The 19,599-nt window shown below is 35.7% G+C and overlaps 1 protein-coding gene across 1 annotated transcript in view; it reads left to right on the top strand.

The window, feature by feature from the left end:
* Nucleotides 1–1,785: 1,785 nt before the first annotated feature.
* Nucleotides 1,786–19,599, top strand: part of LOC139692074 (solute carrier family 2, facilitated glucose transporter member 1-like) — a 35,709-nt gene continuing 17,895 nt past the window's right edge. The window contains exons 1-8 of the mRNA XM_071590106.1: nucleotides 1,786–2,103; nucleotides 2,850–2,957; nucleotides 4,877–5,037; nucleotides 7,225–7,349; nucleotides 9,614–9,754; nucleotides 11,915–12,052; nucleotides 18,400–18,602; nucleotides 19,254–19,466. Of these exons, the coding sequence (XP_071446207.1) occupies nucleotides 1,930–2,103; nucleotides 2,850–2,957; nucleotides 4,877–5,037; nucleotides 7,225–7,349; nucleotides 9,614–9,754; nucleotides 11,915–12,052; nucleotides 18,400–18,602; nucleotides 19,254–19,466 (1,263 nt within the window). The 5' untranslated portion in view covers nucleotides 1,786–1,929. The remainder of the gene's footprint in view (nucleotides 2,104–2,849; nucleotides 2,958–4,876; nucleotides 5,038–7,224; nucleotides 7,350–9,613; nucleotides 9,755–11,914; nucleotides 12,053–18,399; nucleotides 18,603–19,253; nucleotides 19,467–19,599) is intronic.

The raw sequence follows: 19,599 nt of genomic DNA, 5'->3' as shown, positions 1-19,599 counted from the left end.
AAAATAGGGAATTATGCGAATGCAATAGAAAAATCTTAAAGAGCGATTCAATGAATCAGACGACACTAATGGAGTTTCTTGATTGAGTAGATTCTCTTCAGCTTTCTCTTCTGATTCTCCTTAAAACGATAAATCTGAATATGAACTTAAATACAGTATGTCGTATCCTTGAAATTAGTTTAATCAGTTTCACAATTTTGTAAAATATTTTCGAGGTTTAGCAATCATTTTTATTGAGTAATATTACAAGTACTTGTATTCTCTAACTCATTCGGATAATGCGGCCCTCATTAAAAACGTCTGTTATTTTTCAGTTTTTTTAATGAGTGAATTCTTAATGCAATAATATGTTGAAATTCTTTAGTTTATTGTATTTTTTATTTTGGTATCATGTGAGTTAGGCAGAATTTACGTGTACATCAGTTGACACTAACGTCTGCCTACTTTCCGCAATCCTGATTTGGTTCTCAATGTCCCTGTGTAAAAAATGGAGTACGTGAGCATTATCAATGCTACATTTTAGAAGTTAAGTGGAATTGATGTATTATTTGTAAAAAAAACTATGTTGTCTGATATTTTAACGTTGTCAGGCATCAGCATGGAAAAAATTGCATCTTGCAGAATTAGAAAACCTTGTAAATTTCACCAAACTTTATTGCGATACGAGTACCACGATGAAGTCTGGTGAAATCGGAAATTTTTTAAAATATTACTTACATGATATTTTAAGATGACATTTTTTTGCACCATAATTCAAAATCTAAATTAATTTCAATACTAAGAGTATCTTTGTAGGTAAAAAATAAGCTTATTGATTTAAATATGATTTTCACACCCGAATTCGAACTCAAATGGAAACAAAAATAACTGTTCTACATCCGTAATGTAGATTACCATATTTAAAAAATATATCTATTTTGGAATTATTTGGAAATATATTTTTTAAGTGTCATATTTAACTGAGTGGCGTACACACTGGCATCATTAGGTCCTAGCCCTAATATCTTGTTTCATTTTGCTAATGGAATCAGGTTATCATTTTTCTTATTCAGAAATTTCTGTTAAGTTTCCGCTCCGTGAATATTGTATTTTATTCGCGTTAGTTGATCACCGCGATTGAAAGAGTGAAATCCGAAATATATATTATTTATTTTGATTTTTTTTCGTTTATCACTGGCGCACATCTGTGTTGCTCAAAGATGAAGACAGCGCAGATGCGATCGTCTTCACCTGCTGCATTGAAGAACACAGAATATGGTGGATTCTCGCAGTGGTCCTGTGGTTCTATAGCTCCAGTTGTGCACCAAAGAATCAGTTATCGTGAACATTGATTCTCTCTCGGTGGAACACGCGTTTCCTTATCAGCAAGTTCAAGTTGAGGTTTATGGCTTTTAAATATCATTGTCAAGGTATGAATGTAGAGGATGTGAGGTGGTGATTGGTGAGCGGTAGATCAGACTTAATTTATTGCATCTTGCAATGGTTAACCAAGGTCCAAAAAATAATTGTGCGTACACCTCACATTGATTTTTTTCCACTAGCCTATTCGCATAATACATTGTGGCGTCGGAAAAAATCATAGCTCTTCCTTTTCTGGATCCGGATTGCTTAATTCATTAATGGGGGCTGTTTAACTGTCCGTAATGCAGCCAGAGGACTTGATTTCTCCTTCTAAAATCCGCATCAAATTGAACGGAATAGCAGTGCGAATGAGCGGGAAGTGTGGTGAGGCAAGAGACCGCGCACTCCGGCTTCATTCGAGAGCATGGAGGAATAGAAGGGGATACATAAGTGGGCTGATAAACACCGCATGAAGGATTGAAATTTCGGTCGTACAACTGGGTAACAAGTCCGGTAGTGGATCCAAAACTACTCAATAAATTGCTCAAGTATCTTCTCCATTATTTGCTCAACTATTCCTCATCCACCATGGTTTCGCCAAAAAAAATTGATGAGTTTGAAGACTGCAAGACACATGGGTCATTGAGTGTGTTTCAGCAACAATTTGTATTAAATAACGGGAAGGAATTGAGTGGTTTGAAAAATTCCGTGGGCGCATCTCACACAGCTGAGCCGAAGAAAGTATTGGTCTCGCAAAATAAGGTAGGCATAAAAGTGTATCTCGAGTTTCATTCTTTATTATTATAAACATTTGAATGTCAAGTATAATTTTACCGTTGTATTCTGTTATATTTATTTTTTATTTCATCTTGTTAGTTTACTACATTAAATCATAGATATGCCATATAAAATACAGAAAAATGTATAGGTACATGATTATAGTAAAAACAAATGATTACAGCTGGTCATGTCCTGATGCAAAATACTCATTAAGGTCATAAAAACAACTCTTGATCAAAAAAGATTTTAATCTTAATTTAAACATCTGGAATGAGTGGTCATCTTTAATGCCTGCTGGTAAATGGTTATAAGTTTTAATGCCAGCATAATGGGGTCCTTTTTGAAAGAGAGAAGTGGAATACTATATTTCATGCACCCTTTTTCTTTGTCATGTGACATACCAATGGATACTCTTATTTTTTTAAATAGAGACATGTTTTCTCGAACAAACACACGTGAATTATAAATGTACAAACATGTTACAGGTAAGATTTCAAGGTTAATAAAATGTTGCCTAGATGATTCTATTTTTTTAATTTTGGCCATATATCTAAGAACTCTTTTTTTTATAATGAGCACTTTGTTAACACAAGAAACGAAGCCCAGAAAGATAATATAGTTATCCTAAGTCTGTGCATAGATATTGGTGCGACAATAAGCATTGATCTTCTGATATCCGCATTAGAAACATAGATTTTAAATGATTTAGGACATGCATTTCTTTGCAGAGAAAAGAAGACTGGACCTTTATGCTTTTCCTGTGTGGATTTGTTACCAACGTCGGGGCTTGCATACCTATTGGATATTCTATGGGAGTATTGAATACGCCACAAGCGGTAAGTGGTCTCCTCAAACATTGGCATGAGATGCCTCAATAATAGAGATATTACTTCATTCTTTCTTGCATTAATGATTCCCTAATTATGTAAGCGTCAATGTATACATCTGAGTTGTTGGTTTATGCAGAGTGAAAAATATTGTATCTGTTCATTATAATGCTTTTCTAAGGAAAGAAAGAATTATTTTGAAAATATTTTCGGCTTGGACGACTATATTCTTGTAATGGTATATAGGGTGACAACAGCTATCTAATATCAAAGGTGACTATTCTGGCCAGCATTAAACTTATTATTGATTGATTCACCCCTCCCTTCCAGCTTAGTGCTTCTATTTGTCATAGTATCATTCATTGTGATGCCTTTGATCTCACCTTTCAAAAAAACCTTTAAAAATTTTGTAATGAGTCAGGTGTATAGTCAGCAAGGAATTCTGAAAAGTTCTCTTCTAATTCATGCCAGTAATGGCAGAAAACTGTTCACTAAAAGAAAAAAATGGGTATTGTTTTATGTGACTTTCTGCAAAGTATAATTTATATGTATAATATTTTTTAATTAATTTGATTTTCCTCTGTTCATGGATGTTCAATAATGCTTAATAGTTAATTTGATAAGGATTTCTTGTATGCAATAATCTCAAATCTTATGCTGAAGGTAGGATATGAATGGGATATTATTCTTCAAGTCATTCTCAAAGTTGACCATTTCTATTGAAAAATTAATTATTACTGTCACCATTTGTATTCATTATCAGTTTTTATTGATTGAGAGATTGTTGTGTTGCAACTCTCCATTCTGCTCTCGTCTCACCTACCTCCTCAGATCAGCATTACTCTCTACATCTTCATTTTTGTATTTTTTTCCATTCTGTCAAAAAAGCCATTGATTAATAAATGAACTTCGCTAATTGATCCATGTGGTTTTCTCATGAAGTAATGAATTGCTCTTTGCTCACTGAAGGCATTTCAAAATTGTTTGGGTGTGTGAACATCAACCTGCCATCTGCTAAAGCATGAACATTCACTTGGGGATATTAGAAATTATTTGCAACAAAATGCATCCTGAAAGAAAGATGGCTGTACTATTTACAGAGAAAGCATTTCAATTCCATGATTGAAAATGAGAGACTGAAAAGTCATTTGTTTATCATGACAATATTTGACTCCTACCATCAGTAATTTTTATACACTATTCAAGTCTGTTAGTTTATACTATGCACTCAATGTGTTAATGCTCTACTTCAATCCAAAACCAAAGTCAGAAATCCTCAGTCAGTCATCGTTTTTTTATGAATTCACAAAATTGGGCGCATTGGATAATAGTCATTCAAGAAATTCTTATATTTCTAATCCAATGGTAGAACATTACATGCCGTGTATTTTTGAAGTGATTTCCTGAAAGAAAATTAATAAAATGTCCTGAATTTGAGGAAGATTTGGTTAGTTTCTCATTTTCATAACCCAATTTTTCTACATGACCAAATGCTCCTTGCTATACCCAGCCCAATAAGATGGTTTGTCAACTTTTTTTAGAGTTTTCAGGTAGAAAAATTAATATTTCCCTTTGAAAATTAGCTTAATTTTACACTGTAAAGACTACTGTCTGTAAACAGTCAAAATCTTCATCTGCAATAGACCTCCGAAATTTTGTTGAGTTAATTTGGTTTGTTTCACTTTGCCTTTTTCTCAATTGTTAATACTTTTCATAGACTAATCAAATTTCTACTAAATGCTTAAAAATTCAATTCAAATCATTCCTGAGTGAGTTAATGCGGGGTTAACTTAAATTCTCTGAAACAAAAAAATTCTGTCTTATCATTTATACAGTTCAGTTTGAATGAAACTTTGAGATGACTGATAATGTGAATAACTAATAGCATTTCAACAATTAGAGGATTTAATGAATTTTAAATATTTCAGATTATCCGTGACTTTTGTAACTCAACTATTCAGTACAGATATGGAATAGTAATGGGTATATCTGAAATGAATGTGTTATGGTCTGCCATTGTGTCTATTTCTCTTGTAAGTGGAATGGCAGGATCTTTATCTTGTAGCTGGTTGGCTGACAAATATGGCAGGTAGGTAATAATAATGAGTGAAATTGTTAGATGATTTTTCTAGTGTCTATACTACATGTACATTTATATTAGATTTTTTCAGTTTTGTATATTTCCATAAAAATTTTTCTGTTGACGCTATGACAGCTAGCAATAAATACTAACATTCTTATTTATTTACATGCCCTATAAATTACTCTGAATAACTAAGTTCGTGTATACATAACAACAATGTCCATGAAAGGAAATGAAATCTGGTACAAAATATAGAATTTATTATTTATTAGAAATAGTACATAATTTAAAAACATTGCCTGGATTTAAATTATTAAAATAATCTATTATGTAATTACTTTCTATGAACTATCATATAAATTATAATCGCATATAATTCAGAAAGGCAAACTTAAAAATTGCTTCAGTAGTAGTTGGTAGTTATCTGGGTAGGTTAACAACAGATAAGGTCATTTCTGTCATTAGGGATAAGTGAGTAATTTAATAGAGGTAAGATGTTCAAGGAATAGGGGAAGGGTTGGTAGATACCCAGCATTTACTCTTCCTCTGCTGTACCTACATGAAAGTGTCTGCCAAGAAATCCACGGTTTAATATGTGATGTGGTAAATATCATTCTCCTCTTTAAGTGCTCTTAACATAGAACCCCAAGTAAGGGTTGATATTTGACTGAAAAATGCCCTAGCCACCACTAGTATTTTACCTCATATCCTTGGGGTGGGAAGCCCATACAGTAATACATAGAGGTCACTCACATTGTAGATTGTTTGAGCTTAAGACCTTCTTCGAGGCCTTCTTCAAGTAAGACTGAAAATTCTCTGAGAGAGACATGGAGTCTGGGGGGGGGGAAAGGGGTGGAAGGTGCAGGGAATGCTGGGAGGGGAATTAATGATAATGGTTAAGGGTGGGAATTTTAAAAGATCGGAAAGCTAGTAAAAATGCAGATTCTCTAGTTCTCACCTCTATATTGGTGGCTGAATTGGGTTGGGATTCTAGGATGGTAAGAGCAAAACACTGGTCAAATGAAAGGTTGTGGGAATTTGCATGTGGAGGGATTGGAAGAGAAAAGAGAGTGAGGCAGAATTGCAGGAGTAGTGGTGATTCCTCATTCGAATGGAAAAGGGGGTAATGCATTCGGCTATGTAAAATGAAGTGCATTGTTTGCATGACAAAAGATAGGTAATGTTTTGCGAGAGGTAATTAGGGTGGGAACGAGGTGAGGGAGCAATGTGGGGATGTGGGGAGAGGGGAGCAGATCTGATAAGAAGACATGTTTCACTACAGGGGCGGTTGCAAGTAGGGGAAATATGAGGAAATTTGTCAGGGGGGGGGCACCAAAGGGTTGGTGGATCTCAGAAGGTTTTTGAGATTGGCGGATCGTCTGTAAAGAGGGGCTTTGGGTTAGTAAGGATGAGGTTGTGTCATTGCGTCAAAATGTGCGTTTAATCCTGGTTTTGGATAACATTGCTTGTCATTTGGTGAATTTTCTGAGGTGTTAAAATGGCAATTAATGTAATACAAAATACTGCCATTGCTTGCAATTCAGTTGCCTAATGAGTACTTCTGAATATTATTAACATTTAATAAATGTCACAAGTGGGTCATGCTAGTCCTGGGGGTTGGACTACTGACCAGATGATCCCAGGTTCAATTACTGGGCAAGGCACTCTGGGCACCTGCAGCTCCACCCAAGCTATGTGATTTTTTGGGTACCAGACCTTCCTGGGAAACGATAACTGGCACAGGGAAAGGAACTGGCCCCCCTACCCTGATGTGTGAATTTCACACGCTGTTGAGCTCAGCTCTGGGTGTACTCTACCATCACCCATCAAACCGACCTTCGGGTTGATTACTGTGTTTATGGTTTAATTGTCACAAAATTATACAGGTGATGAATGTTTCATACTGGAATGTGGAAAAGGCATAGATACAATGATGTGTGGATTTAGGAAGGAGTTTCAGATATGGACTTAGAATCGATTGAATGCTGAAAAAATCTGAATTGAAAACAAGCTGATTCAGCCGAAAAAATTGAGCATTTAGAAAATACTTCAACATATTCACTACAATTTTTTCTTAATTTTTCTTGGATTTATTATATATAGAAATAGATATGATATGTAGATGTAATGTGTTCTGTGTTTGTAGGAAAGTGTTTTGGTAGCACTACCAAATTACAATGCTTACTCTTTCAGAAAACCAACACTTATCTTCAGTGTGATAATTGGAACTGTGGCTGCTATTCTTCTGATGTCCTCAAGATGGGCTCTCTCTGTTGAAATGCTCCTTATAGCTAGACTTCTGATTGGATTTGCAGGAGGTGAATATGAATTTCCATTTATCTCATGCATCACTATCCTTTATTTAGGATTTTTAGCAGTCTGGATCTAAAAGAAATATTTCAATTCCATCTTTCGAAACTCTTCAAAAATGAGAGTATAGTCATATTGAAAAGTGAGGTGAGAGTTATCATCACACTGTGATGCTTCTTGGTACCTAAATGCTTTTCTTTGTAAAACAGTCGAAATAAAAAACAACAACCACTCTTTGTATCTATTGAACAATGAAGCATAAATAAATGCGGTGACAAACAGGTATGTAGTTTTTGCTCCAGAAATTATAATATGGACTGTACTGTGGCCTTTTACTATTACATTTGAAACAGCTCATCATCAGTTGACCCCACCGGATGGTGAAAAATTCTAGCTGAGATGAATTATTGCCTGATTTTTGAGATTATGAGGAGGTATAATTTACATAAAACTATTCCTAGGGAAAGGGTGTCAAGAGAGTAGTTTGACTTGGTAATGGAAATGCCTGTCACTTCCCCTCAATGGAGAAGGTAAGGGGACAACCTTTGAACTTCAGAACGCCATACAACCTTGGACAAACTGTGTTTATATTTAAAATTCTCTTCTTGCGTAAAATTAACTCAATTATGTGAAAAAAAGCACCTAAGCTAATACATATGGCATTAATGACCCTAGAGATTCATAATTCAGGAGCCTAACATATTCCCTATTGCTTCATCTAATTATTCCACCAAAATCAACTTTAAAATTAATAATTTTGTTCACTTTACTAGAATAATCCTATTGTCTAGACATTCAATGGACTATGAAGTAAATGGGAATGCCAAAAAAATCAGAAATGGTTTCATTAAACATTATAGATGGGCAACTTTTGGTAATAGCCATTTGGTAATGCCTAGCATATTCCTTGGTTTAAGCCCTTTTGTTAGAATTTTTAAAGTGTATTGGAAACAAACAAACGATGGGAGTAAGTTTGAGTGATGGGTGACTTATCCATTATCTGTGCTAGCCTCAGACTCTTCAGGCTCATGTGATGGTTGGAAAGTTGGAATGATCAGTGTTAGTTAGGGATATCATATATTTCAGACGTTTTTCAATGTCTTATACGGGTACCTGTATGTGTTTAGAGGAAATGATTAAAGAAGAACACGAAGATTTGGAGATAGGAATGAAAGTAGTGGGGAATCCATAAAATCACTTGAATTCATGGATGCTTTACTAAATCCCTGGGAAGATGTAAAAATGGGAATGGAATGAGAATCAGTTTGAATTAAAAAGATGTTTAAGAAGTTTCCTAGGAAGGGATTTCTAGATGTTCTAAGTAAATCATTCAAGTGAGAATCACTAGAGCTGGTGGAAATGTTTATGTGCCTATCTTGTAAATGACCAAGATGATCTAAGGATGAAAGAAAAAGAATTACATTAGGTCAAGAAGCTATTCCAAGGAGGAGAGAATTGATAACAGGGGATTTGAGTAAGGATATTAAGAAGAGGCTCATCAAAACATCGATAAGGTGTGTGGTTTTACATTGCTTGTAAATATGGTCATTGAAGCATGTTGACAGTTGTAGATAGGATACTTTTGAAATGTGGCTCTGAAGAAAGATAGGAAAAGGGGAAATGGACTGAAAGGAAAACAAAAAAGTAGAAATAGGCACGTCGGAAGGGAGTTAGGATTGTCAGAAGAAATTCAGAGGAGGAAGGAAAGTGTATACAGAGAATTTTGATTGATAATGGAATTTTGTGGACACCAATAGAAGTAACTTGTCTGATTCAATTGACTCATTCTTGTTGTCATGAAATGCTAAATATTTTATTGATAATTTTGTATGGTTAATTACATTTTTTCCGCTATCTATTATTTTTTACATTTAATGCTTCATTCCTTTATGATAATAATATATGTACGCTCTTGCATTTCTTCCATAAATATGTGCATTTACATGTACGTACTTGCTCACATGTTTATGCCTACCCCAAGTTCCTACTTAACAGATATCAGAAGCCTTGCAAATAAGTATTATACCTTTCGGCTAATGACAAATTTTTTGCCAGTGAAGTATAACATGATATAAAATTCAATGCCTTTTTACATATTGTAGGTACATAAAATTTTGAATTAGTGTAGATTCTTCATTTTCATCATATACATGCACTTTCAGGAACTATTATTTTATGTGTAGGCAAGCTGATTATTCCATTCACCCTATTTTGTACACATATTGCCTTTCTGTTGTGTTTCTAAACCCTGGATTTAATCACTCTCTTTAAGGACTAGTTACTTGTGTTTCTCCACTCTACCTGACTGAGATTGCACCCATGGGGTTGCGAGGGTTCATGGGAGTGCTTTGCCCTATGGGTCTCTGCTCAGGTGTCCTCATTGCTCAGATACTTGGATTCAGTTTTGTGCTTGGTAAGTTATTTTGGTCTCAAAATTGATTCTTGCATCTCATAAACATAAAAGTACATTTTAATGCAACAATTTCAGAGCGTAAAAATCATTCGCCTTGACTGGGACTCGAACCCAGATCCCTCAATATCCGGTCGAGTGCTTTAGCCACTTAAGCTACCGAGGCGTCCTCTTAAACTCTGAAATTTTGCATTCATTCATTAAACTCAAATTGTTGCATTAAAATGCACATTAGCGGATGACTCCGTTAAAAGTTACTGTTGCGGCATCTCCTGCAGTTTCTTTGGAATTTATAAAAGTACATCGTACGAAGTGAATAAAAAAGATACGTTTTATATTAGTGTGGTGTTGCTGGAAATTATATGAGCATGGCCGGTGCTAGGAAATACTAATAAATCACATTTAAAGCATTTGAATAAACAGCAGATTTATTCTGTGTGATGTGCATAAAAGACCAAGGTCAATGCGGTGACGCGGCCATGGGTGCATCGTGCACAAGAGGGTTGAACGCTCAGGGGGTCACGGCAGCATGCGCAGAAGGGTCTGGGCTCGAGCCTGCTTGGAGCCGCCGTCGGTGCAGATCTTGGTGGTGGTAGCAAAAACTGCCACGGTTCCTTTGTTTGTGAAATTCAGGGGTGTACCGCGAGGTGTCACCCTAGGCACAACCCACGAGGAGGCATCTTGACCCACGCAAAACCAGTCACGTCTCAACTCCGGCCGAGCATTCATCCCTCTTGTGCACTATGCACCCATGGCATATATCTTACCACATTGACCTGTGTCTGTTATGCACATCACACAGAATAAATCTGCTGTTTATTCAAACGTTTTAAATGTGATTTATTAGTATTTCCTAGCACCAGCCACGCTCATATAATTTCCAGCAACGCCACCATTAGCATTTCCTAATTTCCTTTTATAAATGATTCATTATTAAGCTAGTTATTGGTATTTCTTCAAAGTACCTAACTGAAAATTTTGTTCTAATTTTTATATGTAGTATGGGCTGTGGTAGTCTGATGGGTTGAACAGTTGGCTTCTGACTGAAGGGTGTGGGGCTCAATTCCAAGTGACTTGGGACACCCACAGCTCTGCTTAAGCTGCGTGTTTTTCTTAAGAGTCAGATTTTCCTGGGAAATTTAATGCAGCACATAAATAGAAATTGTCTCCCCGACCATTATGTTTTGATACCACACCCTGTATTACTTAGAATTAGGTGAGCTCTATTCTCTCCTATCAAACTAACCATCAGGCTGATTACTACAATTGTTTACAAGGACATATCACTTTAGTTGTTACCACAGTATTGCCTCTCTGACTTAAATGAGCAGAGTTACTTAGAATCAAAAAGGTGGAAAATTTCTTGATAAAAGAGTAGAGTTTTCTGATATCTTCATGTATAATAATTTTGTATTTATATGCTTCTGTAAAAGGGATATGTCTAAACATATTAAATGCCTATGATGTACTTATTAATGTTGGATCAGACTGTAGAATTGTATTTATATTAAATAAGTGGGATCATGTGCGAGACCAGCCAAACTTTTGTTAGAGTTACAGTTAAATACATAAATGTTTAAGTTAAACGATAGGAAGACATGGAAGTCTCTTTATTCAGTATTTTTATTGGTGATGGACTATCTTGGATGCTGTGGACCATTTATATGGAGAGGTATAATGTGTGATTAACATGGATAAAAGGTTTGTATAATGATTGCAAATGTGACATACAAGAGCAAATATAATGTACTTCCCAATAATGCCAAATTTTTTTGTGCTTTCATTTTTCTGCCTTTTATGAATTATTTATCATTCCAATTAACTGATGAAGGCAGAGATTCCTTTTTATTAAATCTCATGTTTTTCATGATATGATTTTATAATTTACATTTTAATGCTATTATGTGAAGTTTAATGTTTTTTTCACTTATGTAACAAAATTGGTACTTACAGAATGCAAGTGCCATTAACTATTTTATGAGGATCTCCATGATACCATCCTGACATTATTGTTTGATTTGAAATTGTTTTATTTAGGATTTTAATAAGAAGTTAATGTTGAAAATATTTACTTGTCATGCTATTAGTATATGATTGAGCATGAAAGATGGTTGGATTATATGTTATACCCATTTAACTCCTAAATTTGTTTATTTATTGTAGGGAATGAATCCTCTTGGCATTATTTGATTGGATTATATATCATTTTAACGCTGCCTTCAATAGCCTTGTTCCTTCATCTACCTGAAAGCCCAAAATATTTGTTTGTGGTGAAGGGATTGGAGGACAAAGGAATTAATGGTATGTAATGAATTATTTTGATGCCATCACTCTAAAATAGTTTCCATTAGTCGATAAAATATTAGTCAGTATGGATATCCTCTGTTAGTATCGAGAGTTATGAGCCTTGAAAACATTATTTTGTTTCTTTTATTATGCAAATAGTAGAAGAAATTTAAATGTTTCCGCCTAGAAGGATGAATTAAGTACCTATGCAATAAAGCTTAATATTTCAAAGGAGTTGACCAAGGTATTGCAGAATGCTAACATGAGAATGTTTATCTGAAGTATCGATGGGGGCCTGGTTTGGATGAGATGGGGGAACATCAATGTAAAGTAGACCAAACTAAATGCGATTTTTCCATCAAAGTTTTTGAATAAATAGAATTAGAATTTTTAATAATCATTATGAAGATTGGTATGCCTCAGCTGGTCCTTGTGCCTTTGTAATCCTGATTAGTTCTTGACCTGTCATGACGTTTCCTGTGGTTCCGTATTGACAGTGGGGCTTTCAGAATTGGTACAGCTCCCATCTCTGAGGCAGCTTTGAAATCCGCTAACTTTGTGGTATCACGTGAATGCATAACAGACCATACTAAACTGGTCATCACTGGTGATCTCATCTGAATGATAAGAGGCAATTAATATATGAATGATGTATGAATCTATACTGTGTTCATAGTTAGCATGTGCTGTGATACAGTTAGTTTGTCTTGTTGAAAAACAGTGGTGCACTTTGTTAGTTACATACATACACTTCACAATAGTTTCTTTTAAGGTCAGCACTGTAAAGAAAACCTGGTTTAGGTCATGAGAGATAACTTGTCTTTTTTATCAATTTCCTACATATGGATCTGTCATAATTGTTCCTTTTGCCTCTGCCACATTCATACATTGTCTCACGCATGCTCTTCTGTTCCATAGGCTTGTAATATTCCATATCTAGAGAATATCATTGGCCATATTCACACATATATTTTTCTCTGTCTTTACCTCCCTTTCAAAGCATTTCATCTTCTCCCTCACAACAATTTTGAGATTTGAAAATCATCAATTAACAACCAGCATAATACATTTTACATACTTCTCTAAAAGCAAGGTATAAAATGAGAATTATTTCATGATTCACTCATCAATCACCTTACCTCTCCTATTTTTCCTTGATTAATATTTTCCCCACAGGTTATGATGCTCGTATTTCCAAGGATAAGTGCATGTGTAAAAACTTGTGGAAGATACAATTAATATAAGGCTCTTCTGATAGGTAGAACTGTTGTGGTAGCCATATCAAGAGATCAACCTTACTCATGCATTTCTATTCCCATGTTTCTCTGGCAGGCAGAACTTACAGGATAAAATTACAAATCAGTCTCTGTGGTTTTTCTTGCACATGAATGTTGAATTTAACCAACAGAAAGGCAGAAATAAAATCCAGAGCATAATTGTTTTCAAGCTGCCAGTTTTGGATTCAGAGGTGCTTAAAGTTGATACCCTAGAGTACTCAATTTGATTGAAGAGTTTTTGACAACATATTATTTGTTACCTACCCCATGGGCTACAACGTTGAAGCGGTGGAAAGACTTGCATGCATTGCATTTCATTCCAGTGACCCCTAGATCTGTGTTGTTGGGAGCAATGGTGACTAGAGCTCCTGGTAGATCATCCATGCCAGATAAGGCAAAGGGTGGAAGGGACCAAAGAGATGTCTCCGCAATGTCTGTACCTCAGGGGCAGCAAAAGCATCTGACCCTAGCCAGGTGGCCATTTGAGTGATGTTGTCGCAGTCAAAAAACTACTGAGGAAGACAATGGGGAACCACATCAATTACTTATCTCTAAATAAAATGATGGGCATACTACCTTGATCAAAAAGTTCCCGGAATAACCACCGTGTGGCGCTCCCATCGTTCCGATTTGAGTTCTGTTTTTTTTGTTAAATTGGTACATCTGTTGTTGATATTCCCTTTAAATCTTAGTGTCATAACTTGACATTTGCAAAAGCTACGTAGCCAAGAGTACATCTATCTCTGTGTGTGTTGGCGATTTTTTACAATTTCAGAAATGGATTTAAATTTGCAACAACGAACTTGTATTAAATTTTGCGTAAAAAACGGATTTAGTGGCGCACGGACGTTGGAAATGTTGGAAAAGTGTTTCGGCAACGATTCTCTAAAAAAAAACGGTCGTTTACCAGTGGCACGAGCGGTTCAGAAGTGGTCGTGAGTCAATCGAAGATGATGAACGCAGTGGCAGACCATCGACATCGAAAGTCGGTGAAAAAATTGATAAAGTAAAAGAAATGTTGGTCAATAACCGCAAATTAACCATCAGAGAAATAGCGGAGGACTTGAACATTGCCTATGGATCCGCCCAAGACATTGTGGTTAATGATTTGGGTTTCCGTCGTGTAGCAGCAAAGTTGGTGCCAAAAGACCTCAATTTCATGCAAAAAAGAGACCGTGTTGACGTCGCAAAAGACATGATTTGCGAGGCTGAATCCGATCCCACATTCATCAAAAGGATCATTACTGGAGACGAGACGTGGGTTTATGAGTACGACACGCAATCCAGACATCAGGCAAGTGAATGGCGTTCACCAAATGAGCCGAGACCAAAAAAACCACGTCGTTTTCAGTCAAAAAAGAAGGCAATGCTGACGGTTTTCATGGATTACAACGGTGTAGTGCGTCATGAATTTTTGCCAGAAGGCCAGACAGTAAACAAAGAGTATTATTTGGGCGTTATGAGACGTTTGCGTGAAGCAATTCGCCGAAAGAGACCAGAAATGTGGGCAGAAAACTCGTGGATTTTGCACCATGATAACGCACCGTCGCACAGTGCTATCATTATTCGTAATTTTTTGACGAAAAATGCAACAAATACCATCCAACAGCCACCGAATTCACCTGATTTGGCTCCCTGTGACTTCTTTCTGTTCAATCGAGTTAAAAAACCATTACGGGGAACGCGTTTTAGCAGCCGAGAGGAAGTAATGGAAAAATCGCAGGAAGCACTGATGGACATACCGAAAACCGAATATAAAAAATGTTTCGAGGATTGGATCAAGCGCTGGCATAAGTGTGTTGCAGTCGATGGGGATTACTTTGAAGGGGACAATATAGATTTAGATGAATAAACTTGTATTTTTAATTTTCTGAATAAATTCCGGGAAATTTTTGATCAAGGTAGTATATTTGAGTATGAGTTCAGGAAAAAAATGGGACTCTGCCTCTTGGGCTTTGTGCTGCGCCTGGCAGTGGAAGAGGTAAGGCTTCCTCTGTGATCATCCAAAAAAATTCTTACAAAGCAAAAGTGATAGCAGCATGACAGAAGAAGACTGAGCCAATTAGAGGAAACTCAGGATATTAGGACGAAGTTGAGGACAAGGAAATTAGCACATATACAGCAGGAGAGTATCTGATAGTCAAGGGGTAGAGCATTGGACTAATGACTAGAGAGCCCAGGTTCTATTCCCAGGCATACCTTTCTGAGCATCCTCAACTCTTCCCAAGATGTGTGTTTTTTCAGGTACCATATCTTCCTGGGAAACCATAGCTGGCACAGCGAAAGGGACTGGCCCCCTACCTGAAGTTTGAATTTCATATGCAATTGGGCTTCCACAAATACTTGCCAAAACAACCTTCAGGTTGGTTACTGTGTAAATGATTTTTTACAGTGGGAGATATAGAGTGGAGCCATTGATATTTTATGGTAGTGTAAGGTGCAATGAAAGGAAGGTGACTAATGGAGCCATGGTTATAGAGTAATAAAAAGTGAGGTGAAGAAGCATAGTAAGCAGAGTGGTGATAAAATATAATTAGTAGAGTAAAGGCGAAGCCAATGAAAATGTTCAGCATTCAGGTCTACATCAGCATTCCCTCAAGTTGTGTGTGTAGATGGATACGTTTCTTGCTATTTACCATACATTATTCATTTTTATTGCCTGTGTCATTTCTGTCAAATCTGCCACATACATCATTTTCAGTTGCCTCATGAATTGCCATTTGGCATCTTGCACACCTATTGGGCAACTACTGGTACAAAGTTGTTTGACTCTTCTATGACCTTAATCTCTTAAGAATATATCAGTAAGCACTTATGACCTAAAAATTGGACAATACACATTCAAGATTAAAATTTAACTTGTATAGGTATAGTATTTTAAAAATACACAAATTTTATGTAATGATGTGAGAAAAATTTTCATGATAAGGAGGGAAGCTTGCCTGCCACATAGTTTGAAATTACTTTGAGAGGATTTTTTACCAGCACCTTACTAATATTGAGATGCCAATTATTTCACAACCTAGGGTCTCATTCTACAATCCCATTTCTGTTTCCAACTAAATAGGTTATTATTCATGATACCCAATGGGGTAATGATAATTCAGCCAGGTAATTAACATCTTTAACCCTACTGATTTGCTAAAAAGTAATGTACACATTTATTTTATTGTTATTAATACAGCAAATGAACACTTTTCTAGAAAATAAAATTCTCGCCAGTACAAATAATAAGTTATAGTATCATAGTGAAACATAAAACTTCATCTATGCACATCAGATCAATGCACAGTTCACAGATTATATAACTTATTCGTTAAGAAGGTCCATTTAACAATATCTAGGTAAAAATGCATTCTTAATTTAACAGGAAATCAAACTTCCTGTCTCATGCTGACCTCAAGTGAAAATTAGTTGACCCCATACAAAATTGCTTTCAATGGAAGCCAATGGCTGTGTAAATGGCCTTACGGAATGCAAAACCACCATTTATTTACATTGGGTAATTGATTCTGATGTTGTTCTTTTATCATTTATCCTCAGCATATTTTGTGGTAGAATGGTAGGAATTCACACTATTTGAAGATACAAGGTATATTCCAAAAGTAAGGGCCCTTTTCTTTTATTTAAATATTGGTCGGTCAGAATAAGTTTTATGCACATATGTGGTAGGTATTGTTTTGATTAAGTAGTCATTTGCCTGTCGGTGAAAGCAGGTAAAAATGTCTACAAGAATCATTGCTCCCACCAGTGGTGAAGTGTGTGCTGTGATTCCATTTGGTTAATTCCTTGGGAGTTGTGCCCAATTTATTGACTTACAATTATGAGTGAAGGAAAGGTTAGACAATTGTGTCGAGATTTCAAAAATAGGTGCAGAAATGTGCATGGTGAAGAGCTGAGTGGTAGGCCCAGTGTCTAAACTGATGAAATCATTTAACAAGTGGGCCAAGAACTAGTATTGGAGTGATGATTAAGGCTGATGCTGATAAATTTCCTCTTGCTGGATGCACCACTTTCTAAAGAGTGTTATGGAAAAGCAAGGATATCAGTAATTGTGTTCGAGTTGGATACCACAAAGCCTTACCGGCCAGCACAAAGAACCAAGAATGTTGCATGGATGAAAGTTTTTGGATGGCTATCAGCAAGGCAGAGATGATTTGACCTTCCATCTAGCGACTATTTCCTCCTCTTGCACTTTGAACGGTGACTGGGTGGACAACGATTTGAAGACGATGAGGAACTGAAGACTACTGCAGCTAACTGGTTCAGTTCCCAGGTTGTGAACTTCAATGGAGGTTGATTAAAGAAGCAAGTGCAGTGTTACAAAAAGTAGGTAAAGGTCAACGGTATTTATGATGAAAAATGAGGTAAGTATATAGAAAACCAAAACCATCAATAAAAATTTTTGGAAAGGAAATTTTTTTTATGATAAAAGGGCCATTACTTTTCGAATATACCTTGTATTTACAATATATATATATAGTATCAACAGCATAGATTATACAAATGTGCTGGCCTTTGTCATACACCAGCAAAGAACAATGAATAATAGATGACGCAAGTTAAATAATAGTCAGGCACTTCTCACAATTTGCTAAGTTCAGTTTTAAAATATGACTGAAAGGGGTTTTCACGCATATGTACATTAATTGTTTAGTAGCAGTAAATTTGATGGGAGTCAACTGACAGCTAAGATCAAATAATGAAGTTGTATGGAAGGTGAAGAAAATAAATTGTGAGGAGAACTCTGGAAATGGTAAAAAAAGTTACCCTTGGAAATGAAAGGTAATGGGATGTTGATGGCCATGGTAGAAGAAATAATATTAGGCAAATGGGGTAGAATAGAGAAATGTCGGATTTTAAGGCAGCATGAAGGCAGGTTGGGGCAATTAAGTCCTGAAGAACAAAATAATGTTGTAGAATAATAAGGAAGTTCTGCACATATGTGGAAGATGACCATGATTAGGGATGATCCTAAAGATACCATTAATTGATGGAAAACTTGAGTGATTTAATGAATTATTGTCATATGTACATCAATTCAACATTTTTGAAAAACTTGACTGAGTGACTCTTCTCTTCAAGAATTGATTCGGTTGAGGAATTCAGGATGTGATGAGCTGAAAGAGGATTTGGAAGAATTATACCGTGAGAGGGCTCATCAGGAGGAGAATAAAGTTGGTGGCCAATTTGATATTGCTCAAGTTATCAAGACTCCACAATTCCGACTGCCTCTTCTACTTGTTGTTTCCATGCATCTTGGTATGCAGCTGAGTGGAATAAATGCAGTAAGTTTTCATGAGGACAGGGAATGTGATAAAATGAGCAAATACCATGATCAAATTTATTTCAAATGTATTTTATTTTATCATAAAGACCCGGTCTTCTGTCTATCCTTAAATTAACTGCATTCATCTTACTATAAAGACATACTACAAGTTGTGAGTTTGTCACACTATTTACTCTAAAAATGGGCTTACATTTCACCTCTGAGAAAATCCTAAAATACATTTGGATATCTGTTTACACAAATCTTATGGTACGAATATAAGTGCATTTTCTACTCCTGATTTATCTAATCAAACTGTTGTGTATTAATCAATATAACAATCATCACTTTTAAGGATAATTGTGAATCAGGTGAAACATTTTGCTCATCAGTGAGCCTACATTTGTTTTCATGACTTGGCCTGTTTATGTCCTAAGACGTTTTTAGTGAATCAGCCCTAGTTTAGTAACATTTATTATTTTCATTTTCATAAATTGAGATTTTTATAGAATTAAATCTTATTGATTATAAGTATCTGTTTTTCTTTAGTTTACCCTATATTTATATATCTGTTGAACCAGATAGTCTCAATTATCATAAAAAGATTCTTGGTACAACAAATGCTTTCAATTCCTTTTTATTATTCTAATATTAAGATTTATTTTTACAGGTATTCTATTATTCAATGACAATATTTGAACAAGCTGGCTTGGGAAAATCTGGGAGTGAAATAGCTAGTGTTGCAACTGGGGTAATTAATATGACCATGTCATTACTGGCCCCTAAGCTGGTAGGGTACTTCACAAGAAGGACATTAATTTTAACCAGTTGTGTCTCTGCTGCAAGCTGCCTTGTTATACTACTATTGGTGATCCTGTATATAGTGAGTATGTTTTGTTTATTATCAACGACAGGCAAAGAGAGTAACAAACTTCTTTTATGAACCAAAATTTCTGCATTCCAAATATAATAACATATGTTGGATTTGATGCATATCAAGTGACATCTTTGAAATG

This window comes from Hetaerina americana, unplaced genomic scaffold (assembly GCF_022747635.1).
Source record: "Hetaerina americana unplaced genomic scaffold, ioHetAmer1.1.p SCAF_4, whole genome shotgun sequence".
Taxonomy (NCBI): Eukaryota; Metazoa; Arthropoda; class Insecta; order Odonata; family Calopterygidae; genus Hetaerina; species Hetaerina americana.
The sequence above is the reverse complement of the archived record's forward strand: the minus strand, read 5'-3'. Positions and strand labels throughout refer to the sequence as shown.